This window comes from the organism of the source record quoted next, unplaced genomic scaffold (assembly GCF_019419815.1).
Source record: "Pyrus x bretschneideri cultivar Hongxiangsu unplaced genomic scaffold, Pyrus_bretschneideri_v1 Contig11, whole genome shotgun sequence".
Lineage (NCBI taxonomy): Eukaryota > Viridiplantae > Streptophyta > Magnoliopsida > Rosales > Rosaceae > Pyrus > Pyrus x bretschneideri.
The window spans coordinates 834,493-847,859 of record NW_025999402.1 but is presented as its reverse complement, the minus strand read 5'-3'; the positions used below and the strand labels follow the sequence as shown (position 1 = coordinate 847,859).

The 13,367-nt window shown below is 34.0% G+C and overlaps 1 protein-coding gene across 1 annotated transcript; it reads right to left on the bottom strand.

Annotated features, from left to right (window-relative positions):
• Positions 1 to 7,981: 7,981 nt before the first annotated feature.
• LOC103931068 (dof zinc finger protein DOF2.4-like) lies at positions 7,982 to 9,902 on the bottom strand. Its single transcript, XM_009340481.3, has 2 exons — positions 9,631 to 9,902; positions 7,982 to 9,436 (listed from the first exon to the last, which is right to left on the bottom strand). Exons 1-2 carry the CDS (start codon positions 9,679 to 9,681, stop codon positions 8,387 to 8,389), a joined length of 1,101 nt encoding a protein of 366 aa, XP_009338756.1. The 5' UTR covers positions 9,682 to 9,902; the 3' UTR covers positions 7,982 to 8,386.
• Positions 9,903 to 13,367: the final 3,465 nt, after the last annotated feature.

Below are 13,367 nucleotides of genomic sequence, written 5' to 3'. Positions count from 1 at the left end.
ATTACGGTATTTTTGTTGCATGTGATCTATGATTTTAGTAGATAGATTATTGAGATTTTTTCGTCTTGGACTTGAAACTTCCTCATTTTTTAAATTATAATAATAGTTTCAAATTCTTCTTAAATAAATCAAAAAGCATCTTTGAGAGGAATACTAATTTTTAATTAAACTAACAAGTGCATATTGTCAAAAACCTATTTTAGTTACCAGTTTAATTAACCCTTCATCTTCAATAACATTCTTTATTTCGCAAACTTAAAATATTTTATTATTAACAATTCAAACTCAACCACTCATTTTCTAAAACAATTTTCTCTCTTTTTTCTTTTCTCCTTGCTCAAGGGTAGACTCTTGAGTTTTATGTTTTTTAATATTTAGTAAGTGAATAGTTGCACTCTAAATTTAAAGAGTGATTTTTAATTTTTCTATAACAGAGAGTGTTTAACAACATTTCTTTGAGATAAATTTTTTGAATTTCTTTTTAAAATAGAATTTTGGTTATTTGCAACATTTCTTGGAGATGCTCTTATAATTTGTATTGCTTTCCAATCAAATAAACTAACATAACCAATTGCTACTCATTAGTTTAATTATCTTTTTTTTTTTAATAAAATTTTTTTAACTGTTAGAGTAATTCACCACTTACAATTATTTTTGTTGTTTGTATATCGTATAATAGGGTATAAATAAATGTAGTCTCTTAAGCAATTTTCAAATCGTAAAAATGGTCTTGTTTTTGATAAATTTTGGATGTGATCCTTTGTTGTTTTGATTACAAATGATATTAATAATTTACACTAAGTACAGGGTGAATTGTTTGAACTTAGAATGCAATGCATTGCAAAAAACAAATTTTAACTATCAGGACAATCTTCCACTTGCTTGATGGGACCTCACTTAATCCTGTAATTCGTATAATTGTTCTATATATATATGGAGCATGCAATGTATGGGATGGCAATTGGCAAAGTAAATTATAATTTGGTATCTTTTTACTTACGTACCCTATTCCATTATATTATATGATACTCAGACGACAAACTTTGCAAAAGGTTAAGCCTATACAAAATTCAATTTTATATATTATATACCTAGTTTATTATTTCCATTACCTCTTATTTTAATCAATAAGAATATAGTCGTCTATTAATTTAATTGCACCTCTTGTCTAGAGGAATTAAGTAAATCTTGATCCAATCTGATCATCAGCTAGACAACATATTCTATAGCAAAGCTAAAATGCACGCGTTATTTTCACATATTATGTATGAATTCTCCTGACATCTGATTTAGAGTGGCATAAAACCGACCGACCCGATTAAACCGAAGGATCCATACTATATTGGTCAATTTAGTTTGATTTTGATCAAGAAAAAAGTCAAACAATTTAAAAATCAAACCGACTCGATTTACTTTTGGTTTAATTCGGTTTTGATATTTTTAAAACTGATTAAAACCAAATCGAAGCGACCATGTATCAATTAATTATTAATTTTTTTTACACATGTCAACTTATTATAGGTTATTTAAAGGCCTTATTATATACATATTATAAATCACAACATATATTATAGGAAATTGTTATTAGCACTCCAAAAATCTAATTCTACACTCCTCACAAGTGTATTTTTCTTTCTAATTATAGAAAATTTGGAGTGCAAAATAAATCATTCCTATATTCTAACTTGTAAAGATTATTAACAATTAGGAGATTTATATACATGTATCTTATGCTTATGTGAGGTTGTAATAAATAAATTGTTTGCTAGCATTAGATTTTATTTAATTGAAACTTAATTAGTTATATTTAACATGATGAACTTTTTATGTTGAGAAAGGTTTAGTTAATCTTTCAATCCAATTAGAATGCATGAGATGTCTGGAGGTTTAGAAGATAAAATTCTTGAAATAGTTAAAACGTTTCTTTATGTATGTGTTGAATAGGCTTAAACTGACCGAATCAAACTAAATTAACCAATAAATAATAATTTGGTTTGGTTTAGTTCAGTTTCAATGATAGTATTGCTCAAAATCGAACCAAACCAAACAGTTAAGTACTAGTTGCTTCGGATATATTTTTGGTGTCAAACCTAATCAAATAGATCTCATTGATCAAACCTAAACTGTACCCATTGCCCTTAGTATGAACTGTCCCAAAATAAAAAATCCAGAATTAAAAAAAAAAAAATTGCACTAAATCATATTCTTGTAAACATGTTTTTTTACAAACGACTAGTGTCAAGCGATTAAATTGTTAGTTGTTAAAGAGAAAATAGATCGGTCAGGACTATAAATTATTCAATTAACTGTCTCAGGTTGGGAATAATTTACTTTACCAAATGCATGCATCTGGTTGTGCTGACCTGAAATTAATAGTCAATTTACATATTGCATGGCTAAGTTCTTTGGAATTGTTGGGAAAATGACTTCGTAGGATGCTATTCTTACCTAAATAAAGACGCTGTGTACGCATGTAGGGGACCTTGGGAATTATATATCTCATTGACTATTGATAGCTAGACACAGGTAATCTTTAGTGTTGTATAGGGCTGCTCCTAATAACGACGCCAGGATTTATTTTATTCTTTTACAACCATATTTGAGGAATGGAATTTTGGCTCATTACAAAATAATCATCTATAATTAGGTGTTGAACTAGTATGAGAGACGAAGTTAAGACTTCTCAATTGTTACAAGTAGAGAAGAATATAACTGAACCATAGTAGTAGTTAATGATATTAAATTTTAATTTCGTAACATGAGTTGTTGATTGAGCATCTAATTATATGAGGATATTTATGGATATACGTACCCATATAATTGAAGAAAAAATGCATGTGGGAGAATGTGAGGTCTATATCCCAGAAGAGCTTGGAATCTTAGTCTCTTTCTTTGCTTCTGCACCTGTTCATGTGGATTATATCCACATACACAGACATTTTTGTTATAACAGGGACATCATGCTAAAAGTGAAAGCTGCTGCCACTATCTCTTTGTGTGGAGAGAGAGAGAGAGAGAGAGAGAGAGAGCATGTCACTGATATATCACACAAACCCATGTGTCTGGCTCACAGTCACAGCAACATGAGGATCAATGAGAGAGTGAGTTAGAATATATTTGGTTTGGATTTCCGAGCCCCTGAAAATTCCTTCTACTGCTCTCTATTGTTCGTACATATGATGATGATGATGATATCAGAAGAAGAAGCCCACATTTCAGTAAATATATATCTTCACTTTCGGGATCATTCAACTCGATTTCTGAATTTTACACTCACTCAATTCAGTTAACCGACCATGACCATATATGTGTTGAGAGTTGTCTCACATTGGTGAGGGACAAAGTTTGATACGTACTTATATGATCTTGGGCTACTCCTCATATTATCAATTGATTTTATGGTGGAACCCCAATTTCATCATGGTATCAGAGCAAGGTTGTCCATGTGTGAAGCCCAACGGCCACACGCGCTCCACATCACCCAGTTGTTGTCCACGTGTAGGCTTGAAAATCCGCTACACGTGTGGGGGCATGTTGAGAGTTGTCTTATATTGGTGAGGGACAAGGTTTGCTATGTGCTTATATGATCTTGGGCTACTCCCCATATTGCCAATTGGTTTTACGATGGAACCCCAATTTCATCAATATGAGGCTTATTTTTCTGTTAGAGCATTTTGAATATGCTTTATTCCTTCTTGGCAAGAGCAGCTAGCCTTGGTTCTTGCAAAAGTAAATCCAAACAACCCAGCAGCTACATAGATTCCTTTCTTCAACATGACTACTCTTCCAACTTGGAAAATATATAAATTTTGATTAATTTGTAGCTACCCACATAGTAATAACATTACTTTGTATGTCGAGTCCCTTCTTAGCACAACCTCTCTCTGTCCATTGTAACAAAAACGGGATGATGGGATCCCGTAAGAACCATGTAGTTAGTGATAAAAATAGGGGGGAAACCCTGATACACACACACACACACACACACAATGTTCTATATATATATATATTGTGATTACATGGTTTTAAAACTGTCTTATACGTATCTTGTTTTTCTTACAGTCAAATGAAAGTCTAGGGAAGTTACTCGACTATGGTGAAATGGAAATTTTTATGGATTTGAGGTCTGGTGCAACTATAATATGATACATTACAAGCCTTGCAGTCTTTTCTGTAACCGATTTTGTAGCAAAACAAAATATAATATGACCGAATTTTGGTTGCTAGACATATTATCCTACTTTCGGCAAACATCTTGCCAAGTCCTTTAAGAAAAGTATAGAAAAGAAATAGCAATAAGTAAAAAAGACAACTAGGGCGCGCACATCAAATACTTAGCCAGCAAGGCAGTACTGTTTATTTTTTGGGTCCATGATCGATCGAAATTTGGACCATTGCTTGGAGCAGACTACAGTTCAACGCAAATTTGCTTTGCTATATGTTCTTTAATTCTATTTGTACTGTGAGGGATTAGTATATTTTATGGTGGGAGAGAGTTTGATGTAGGGAACTGATTTTCAAATACTATTATCACTTTACATGCACATTTTGTTCATTAATTTTCTTTTGATTTGTTAAATCAAAAGATCATAAAAAAAAAGATCTGCAAGAAGAAATTATGTGCGAAAGTCACTTTTCTTGATTTATACTAATAAGATTAGTAAATGTAGCTCGCACTGAAAGTGTGGTAGGAAAGAGTAACTATGAACCTAGCTAGGTTCAATCTCTTGCTGTAAAAACAAAAGTTGGATTATATGATAGTGTTCAAAAGTCTGTTCATGTCAAGTTGCGAGGAAATCTTCTCAAACAGACATTTCTAGGATAAAAGGGGACAACAAAACAATGTTGATGGAACTATATCTAACTATTCTAATAGTTTTCCTATTGATTTAGGTTTAGTGCTTGGTTTTCAATACTTGAAATAAGAGAGAGATGGCAAATAATAACCAGAGGGGTCAAATATTTTTGAGCCTCGAGGATAAACCTTCATGGATAGAATCAACTTGGAAACATTTTTTATAAATAATTTAGTTTGTATATGTGTATTACGTATCACGTTTGTTGACCATCTTTTAATTGAAGATAAACTTTAATTATAACTTTGAAGTCAATATATATTAGAGATGTTGTTAGCAATGTAATCAGTAAATTAGTGACAATAGAAGATTAATTACGATTACTCCAAATTAAATTGAACTGGATTGAAAAATTTATCAGTCGAATCCAAGACCTAACCCTAATTCAAATGAAATGACCAACGTAGTATAGTTTTAGGGTAAGAACATAACCCTAGTATTGCATTGGATTTGATCGTATTGATATGAACAGTCGGACCAGTGAGTGTCAGAAATGAAACTAGCAAGCTTGGTCTACGACAAACTGACTGCACAGAGAGATATATGAAAGGAAGTAGCACGAAGCTCTGAAGCGCGTGCCAACATTATATCGAATCACTGGGAGTCCGGGAGGGCCCCTGTCATGTCATATTGTCCGGTCTACGAAACTGACAAAACAGCAGTTTGTCTCCTAGCGTGAACCAACCACACACTCACGCGCGTCAAAGCTGCGAAATGGTCAGACATGCATATATTCTGAATGATGCTAATCTTTCATTCCGTTCATTGACAGCATGAGTAGTGGCGTTGCCAAAGAAAGCCTAACGTTATTCTTCAGCACACAAAAGTCGAGAATTTTATGAGAATTGAAAACACATAAATTTATGTAGATGAAATAGTAGATGCGTTCTCCTTTCAGAGTATACTAACAAAAATAGTTTTACTTGTTATGATTTAAATAGAACAAAAATGATATGTGACTGTGTTTTAGATAAAAAAAAAGTTGAAGTTTCGATTATAAAAACAATTGGTAACATGAAAAGTAACTACGCTACTTATAAGTATATTCAAAGTCTTTTCTTTTTTCGAAATGAGATTTATACTCTTAGCTATAACCCAAAAATTGTCCTTGAAACTCAAGAAAAACACAGCAAAACAAATTCTTTTTTTTTTATTATTTTTTTAACAAACAATATTATTTACATTAAGAGTAAGTTGAGTTTAACCTCACAATGATTTAGCAATAATGTGATTCAAATTTGAACCTAAGACCTCTCACTTACAAGTGGAAAAAAAAATCAATAAACCGTAGTACTAAGTGACTCTTTTTCATTATTTTTTAAATATTATATTTTTTTGGGTCATAACAGAAAGTCGAAGACCAATCTATATCCATGTCTCATTGTCTCTGCAGTGGCATGGCCTATGATTTTGGAATTGGAATTTTTATGTTTGTGGAATTGAGTGACGATTTTGGCTTCTTTTGAGAGAATTGTCCTAAAGTAGTACACAAAACCAAATTAACGTAATTAACGCAGCCTCATGATCATCATCATGAATCATCTGATCTCATCAGGGTCATCAGGGGCCAGGACACAACAATAGTACATTCACATATTATTACAGAATCATTTTTTCTCGTCGGTCCAAATCTTAGTGCCTCACGCAAACCCAATTATTGGGATTTCAATCATAGAATAAGATGATTCTTCATGCGCATAATAATAATAATAATTAATAAATAATAAAACAAGATTTGGACATGCATGTTTTGTAAACAAATGGTTTTGTTGGAGAGTTGGATGTCACTCAACTCTGCCGGTGGACGTATTTATATGTCTGCATTATGTTATGTTTAGACAAAAACAAAGTGGGAAACTGATTTCTCTCTATCTTCCATGGGTTCCATGCATATATATAATTAAGCAATATGGACCGGAACTAATATATTTGACGACGCAAGTTTATGACGCGTTGTCCCACAAATGAAAAAGGCCATGGTTTTACCAAAATCTATGGCTTTAAGATAATTTTCCAACTAATTAGCTAGGGTTTGTTTTTATTATTTTTAACTTTGTCGCCAGCCAGGATAATGGGAGGATAAAAATATACCAAAACACACTCACACACACATATTGAAACTTTGCACCTCTAAATTTGTAGTTTACAAGATATGTTTGTACATATTTGATTAAGCATCTACACCAAGGAAAATAAAAACCCTTTTATGTTTGTATTTAAGCATTGACACCGAGGAAGAAAAATTTTCAAGTAGTTTTAAGTCGCATCGTTTGGTCTAAGGGCTTAAACCCTGGCCAAAACAATGTAATTCTGGTCTAGCCACTTAAAACTACTTTAAGTTTTCTTAAGGGAAAATCTCTCATTCTTTACACGAAGCAGCAGTCTTCCTCCCCCATTACAAACACCATTTTATACACCTCACTCCTCCAAAAAAAAAAAAAAAAAAAAAAATCTTGGATCCACCATTGATGTTGGTTGTGAAATGGGATTATCATGTTCTTGAAAAAAAATGACGACGTAGATGAATGAATAAAAGAGGCCATTTGAAGAAACTGAGTAAGGATACATCTTGTTTTGGCCAACCTTATATAATACCGCACAACGACCATATACAATTAGAACGCATGGTATATAAGAAGATGAATATCTAGCAGACAGGAATTAGCATATATATTAAGTGATAAGCTTCCTTAGACTGGAAGCTTAGTCCTTTTAGTGATTAATAATAATGGGCGAATTTTGACTTTAATACAAAATATGTGTCAATATTATAATACGCTCTCGCAAGCTAAATCGAAACAAGTGAACTTTCCAAGTATTAAACGGGGGAATGGTATCAACTAAAGTCAAGAAAAGAGAGCCCCCAGAATTAACATGAAACTGTTGAATCTTGATCGGCTATGAAGTAGGAGTAGGCTTATTTCTTATAAGCACATGCAAGGTCCAACGACTAAATTAAGCTACATATCTTCTCATAAACTGCAAATTCACTATTCTATCATAACTATATGAAACAGTTGCTGCATAGCAAAAAAATAAAAATAAAAACAGTTTTATATAGATAAGTTAAATTCCAGAAGAGAAAAACTAACATTCAGCGCAGACAGTGCTATTTTGTTAACTGATTGAAGTACAAAGACGTTCGATTTTCATTCAAAGCTCCATGAAGTACTCATACAATCACTGTAATAGTATTGCAAGCATGCTAGCTAGCTCATACATCATATATATAATGCCTTCCTAAAACTAAATCCAAAATAAAACAGTCCCTAAGCTCACAGATGAAGCAGGAAAAAAGAAGTAAACAAGAACATAAAACAAAAACCTACCATTTCTAGGGTTTCTACTAGACCATCACGAAGAACAAAGCTCATCATCCTTAATTTCCTCACATTTTATCATCCAATGATAGGAAGGAGCTCTTGATTTCTTCCGAGTTAATTTTCTATAAAATTAAGTAAAACTTGAAGCTAGCAGCTTCGCAGTGAAGTATTCGATCTGATCACCAAAGTACAAATTGGAACTGAAGTTTATAGGGGATTGTTAATATTATTGCTAGTAGTGGAAGTAGAATTAAACCCCGAAAGATCAGTCCATGCAGTAGTAGTACTAGCACCACCACCGCCGCGGCCGCCATTGCTCCAGAACTGATCATTTCCTGAATTATTATTCATCCCCAACAACTGCCTCGACAAATTCAACTCCTGTTGTTGTTGCTGACTTTCTAATTCCGTCTTCACCGAAGCCATTTGAGGTATACTCATCCCCGCAGACGGTGCTCTTGGCCTCACCTGATTATACCCCGTTAGCTCAACTCCGCTGCTCTCGAACATCAGCCCCGCTGACGTAGGATCCAACCCCGCCATGAAAGGAAACGACGGCGTCTGCTGCTGGAAATTAAAGAGCGATCCACCGCTAGCTCCTGGACCACTCCCCATCTGATGAAAACCATTCAAGTCTCCAATTCCATAATTATTGTTCATCATGCCGAAATTTAAAGCCATGTCGGTGGCGAAAGGCGACATAAAACGGAGCGGTGGGATTTGCGGGCTCATCATCATGTTATCATTATCCGCCGAGCCGGCCGTACTGTTGTTGTTTAACCCTAAATTTGCGTGGCCTGACGAACTGGCCGAGCCGGTTGGCGGGTCCGAGCTGCTGGCTGGGGACTTGGAGGCGCTGCTGCTGGTTCCCTTGCTCCTTTTGTTTCTCCTGCAGCCACCGCCAACTGGAACGTTACGCAGGGCCCCACCGCGTGTCCAGTACCTTCTGCAGGTCTTGCAAAAGTGGCGGGGCTGCGTGAGGCTGTAGTTGTTGAAGTAGCAGAACTTGGTGTTGGTGGACTCGCACCGCGGGCATTTTAGTGCCTGCTCTGGGAGGGGGATGTTGGCCATGCGGGCTCGATCTGCCATGGAACCTGGCCTGATCGAGCCTGAGCCACCTACCCCACTGCCTCCATGAGGGTTTGAAGGCGGCGGCTGCGGAGGAGGTGGAAGGAAGTGAGAGTTGTTGTTGTCGATGTTGTTGTTGCTAATGTTGTTGGTGTTGCTTCCTGTTAAGTGGTGGTGCTGATTTGGTTGCTGCAAATGAAAGAAGAGAGAAAAATCAAATTAAAAAGCAAAAATCAAATATCTGGTATATTCAAGAAGATCATGAAATAAAACAAAAGCAATAAGAATATTTGGCTTTTGAATTTTTGTTTTTTCACTTTTTTGGGGGAAAGAAATTCCCTGAGAAAAACCAAGTTGCTGAAGAAGGTGGATAGAGAGGTTACCTGCTGCCAGTTGGCTGGATCAAGATAAGCTGGAATGGAAGAGAAAACCATGCTTCTCTCTTGTGGTGGTCTTTAATTCTTTCTCTCTTTTGTAAAAGGTTGATGGGTTTTTGAAGATAATAGTGGAGAGAATCACATCAACAACAAAGAGAGAGAAGCTAGAGAGTTGCAGAGAGAGAGAGAAAGGAAGATAGAAAGAAAGAATGGGAGGGTGGGAGTGATGAGGAACAAAAATAAAGGAGGAGCCTTTTATGTATTTATATACTAATAATTTTACTTCTTCTTGTTGTTTTGTTTTGGTTGAACATTGTTCCTTCACACTCTCACTATGCTAAGACTGCTCTTTTTGTTTTATTACTTTTTAGGGTTTTGAGAAGGATGTTCTCTCCCTCTATCAGTTTCTTAATCCATAAGCTTCTCTCTCTTACTGTGGGTGCTGTGCTGTACTGTGCTGGGGAAAAAGAGATGAGTGGCTCTCATCCTGAATGGAAAAAGTTGATGATGTTGTTCATAAATTATTATGTATGTGTGGAGAGCAGCTTAAGTATTATATCATATTATGTATGTGTTAGTGTTAGTTTAATTTGGTGCAGATCCTCTACATGCCAACTCTCATGTTGATACACTTATCAACACCATTTTCAATACAGATGAATTCTATCATTGTATTTAGTTTTACTGTGTTAGAGATTATGTTAATAACTACTAAGTGTGTCAAATTTATATGTCTAACTATCATAGTCTGATGCAAACTAAATTTTAATGAAGTGCTTCTACACTCTACCAAAGCTCTAATTCTCTTCCCACAATTAAATAAATTTAATGTAAATTGAAAAATAAAAAGACTACATGACCCAATATCTTATGATTAAAATATGAAATAATGCATGATTAAATTATGAAAAAAGATTTTGTTATGGGAGCATTAGTTTAATTAAAAAGAAAAGGTGGTTCTTGTGCTTTGGTGGAGTGGCCTCACAGGGTCACAGTCCAAGTGTCCGACCGAGTGAACCCTTTTACCCCGGTCCACTCTGTTCCCTTCCCCCTACCCCACTCTCTTGCTTTATTTTTGCATGGGAATATTATATTAATATTACTCCCTCCCTTCTGCCCACGCGCCCTTCGTTGCCGTTCTCACTTCTCACACTCCATGTGATACTTCTTTTTTCCTCCTCTAATAAAATAATCTTAACGAAATATCATTGTTACTATTTATTTTTAACATTAAGGATATTTTTACTTTAAAAAGTTACTTCTAATATTATTCACTTACAACACATTTTTATTATTTTTGTTAAAACTCAAAATTTTCAATCAATTTTCATAGTTTTTCTAATAAAGTATCATTTGTGAACCAGATAATGACTTGGATCCAATCTCCATACGATATGGCGATGGCCATGCAGACGACTTTGAGGAATATTTTGCTTAACCCTGTCAAATAATAGTGACGTTTACAACTTTATATATTATTATTAGATGTGTTTAAATTTTGACATTTGTATAGTGGATGCATACAATTTTAAAATTTAAATTCATTTAATGATAATAAGTAAAGCGGTTAATATTACTAACACTTGAAAATCGTGAGCAAAAATACACCCAATTTTGACTACATAAAGTTCAAGTTCAAATCACATTTTTCCTGTAATTGTTTCCTAGCAATCTTTTGACAAGGGGATATTTTCTAGGGTGTTAGTGCCACTTTAAAATATCACGCTGAACTATTCTCAATGCAAAGTTTTTAATTTTTCTTTAATGGCATGCAACATTAAGTGATACGAAAGTGAGTGATTAAGACTGGAAATTAAAACATATAATTGCTATGACAGTTAAATCTAACGACTAAAACACACGTTAAACTAAGTGCTACGTAGCATTGAAGTCGGACTCCAAATTTTTCTCATGCTTCTGTAAATTTGGAGTGCACGATGACTTGTCAATAATGGCTTCTCATTTAGATTCTAAAATACTCAAATTTAAGAAGGGGACTCAAGTTCGAATGCAAGAGAGCGAATCTTGATCAACTAGTCTAACTCACATTTGCTAAAATTGACCAATTTTAATCATTTAGTTTTGTTAGTTAACAATCAAGTATTAAAGAGTTTTAACATTACAAAGAAGAGTAGAAGAATGCTTAGGGCCGTTTGGTATTCAACTCAGATACAATTTTTAATAACTCAAACCCAAATTATTATTTTTATTTTATTTTTAGCCGAAGTATGAGGTATCCCACGCCCAAAAGTGTAGGAATAATCTCCACTGAGGCTTGGAAGGGTTAACGTATTTAAGCACACTCCTAATTACAATCAAATGACACATATCTTTCCAAAATTTTTAATCTGAAAATCACCCGTGTTTATGTTAGCTTCGTGCCTCGAAACAAAGATTGGGGAGCAAACCCGATTGGAAATTCTACTACGTTTCCACTAGACCACTTGCCATGGTTAAACTCAAATTCTAGTTTTGTAGGCTTGTTTTCATAAGTTAACAAAAAATTAACTTAAACAAAACTTATTTGATGAAACCACAGAAAGTACGTATTTAGAGTTTTTGTACACCAAACAACCTTCAAACACAAATCAACTTTGGATACAGCCTAATCCTCAATCTTTTCCATATCCTCTCTCTCTCCGAGAAGATCGTAGCGTCTCTCTCTTCTAAAAAAAGAGACTATTTTTGCTCACCCCTTAACATCAGATGACCACTTACCCAATTCCTCCATTAGCTTAGTATAGATGCTATCGTCAATTAAAAAAAAACACACACGCAAAGTTAGTCCCCCTACCAAAAATCTACACGTGTCACATTCACTACCATGATTATGTTGTGTATTTGATTAAATATTTATGGAAAAAAATAAACGAATTAAAAATAAAACTTACCATTTATTCCTATTCTCTCACCTTAAATAATAAATGATTGCAATCTTTAATTTCACACTCCCCCTTCCTCCTATCATCATAAAATAAAAAGAATTTTAACGTAAAGCTTTTGGTACTGTTCATTTTAACGAAAAATCATATTTTTACATTAAAAATTCAATCCTGATACTATTCACTTTACCCTTTATTTTGTCTTTATCGTTAAAACTTAAAGTTTTCAAATCATTTTTATTATTTTTCCTTAAAATAAAAGTTCATGCCCGCACCATACCAGAAAACAATAACAATGTAAAGCAAATATGGCAAATATGGCAATCCCAATGCTTAAGTGTTAGTGCCACTTTAAAATATCACGCTGAACTATTCTCAATGCAAAGTTTTTAATTTTTCTTTAATGGCATGCAACATTAAGTGATACGAAAGTGAGTGATTAAGACTGAAAATTAAAACATATAATTGCTATGACAGCTAAATCTAACGACTAAAACACATGTTAAACTAAGTGCTACGTAGCATTAAAGTCGGACTCCAAATTTTTCTCATGCTTCTGTAAATTTGGAGTGCACGATGACTTGTCAATAATGGCTTCTCATTTAGATTCTAAAATACTCAAATTTAAGAAGGGGACTCAAGTTCGAATGCAAGAGAGCGAATCTTGATCAACTAGTCTAACTCACATTTGTTAAAATTGACCAATTTTAATCATTTAGTTTTGTTAGTTAACAATCAAGTCTTAAAGAGTTTTAACATTACAAAGAAGAGTAGAAGAATGCTTAGGGCCGTTTGGTATTCAACTCAGATACAATTTTTAATAACTCAAACCCAATTTTTTTTTTTTTTTTTTTTTTTTTT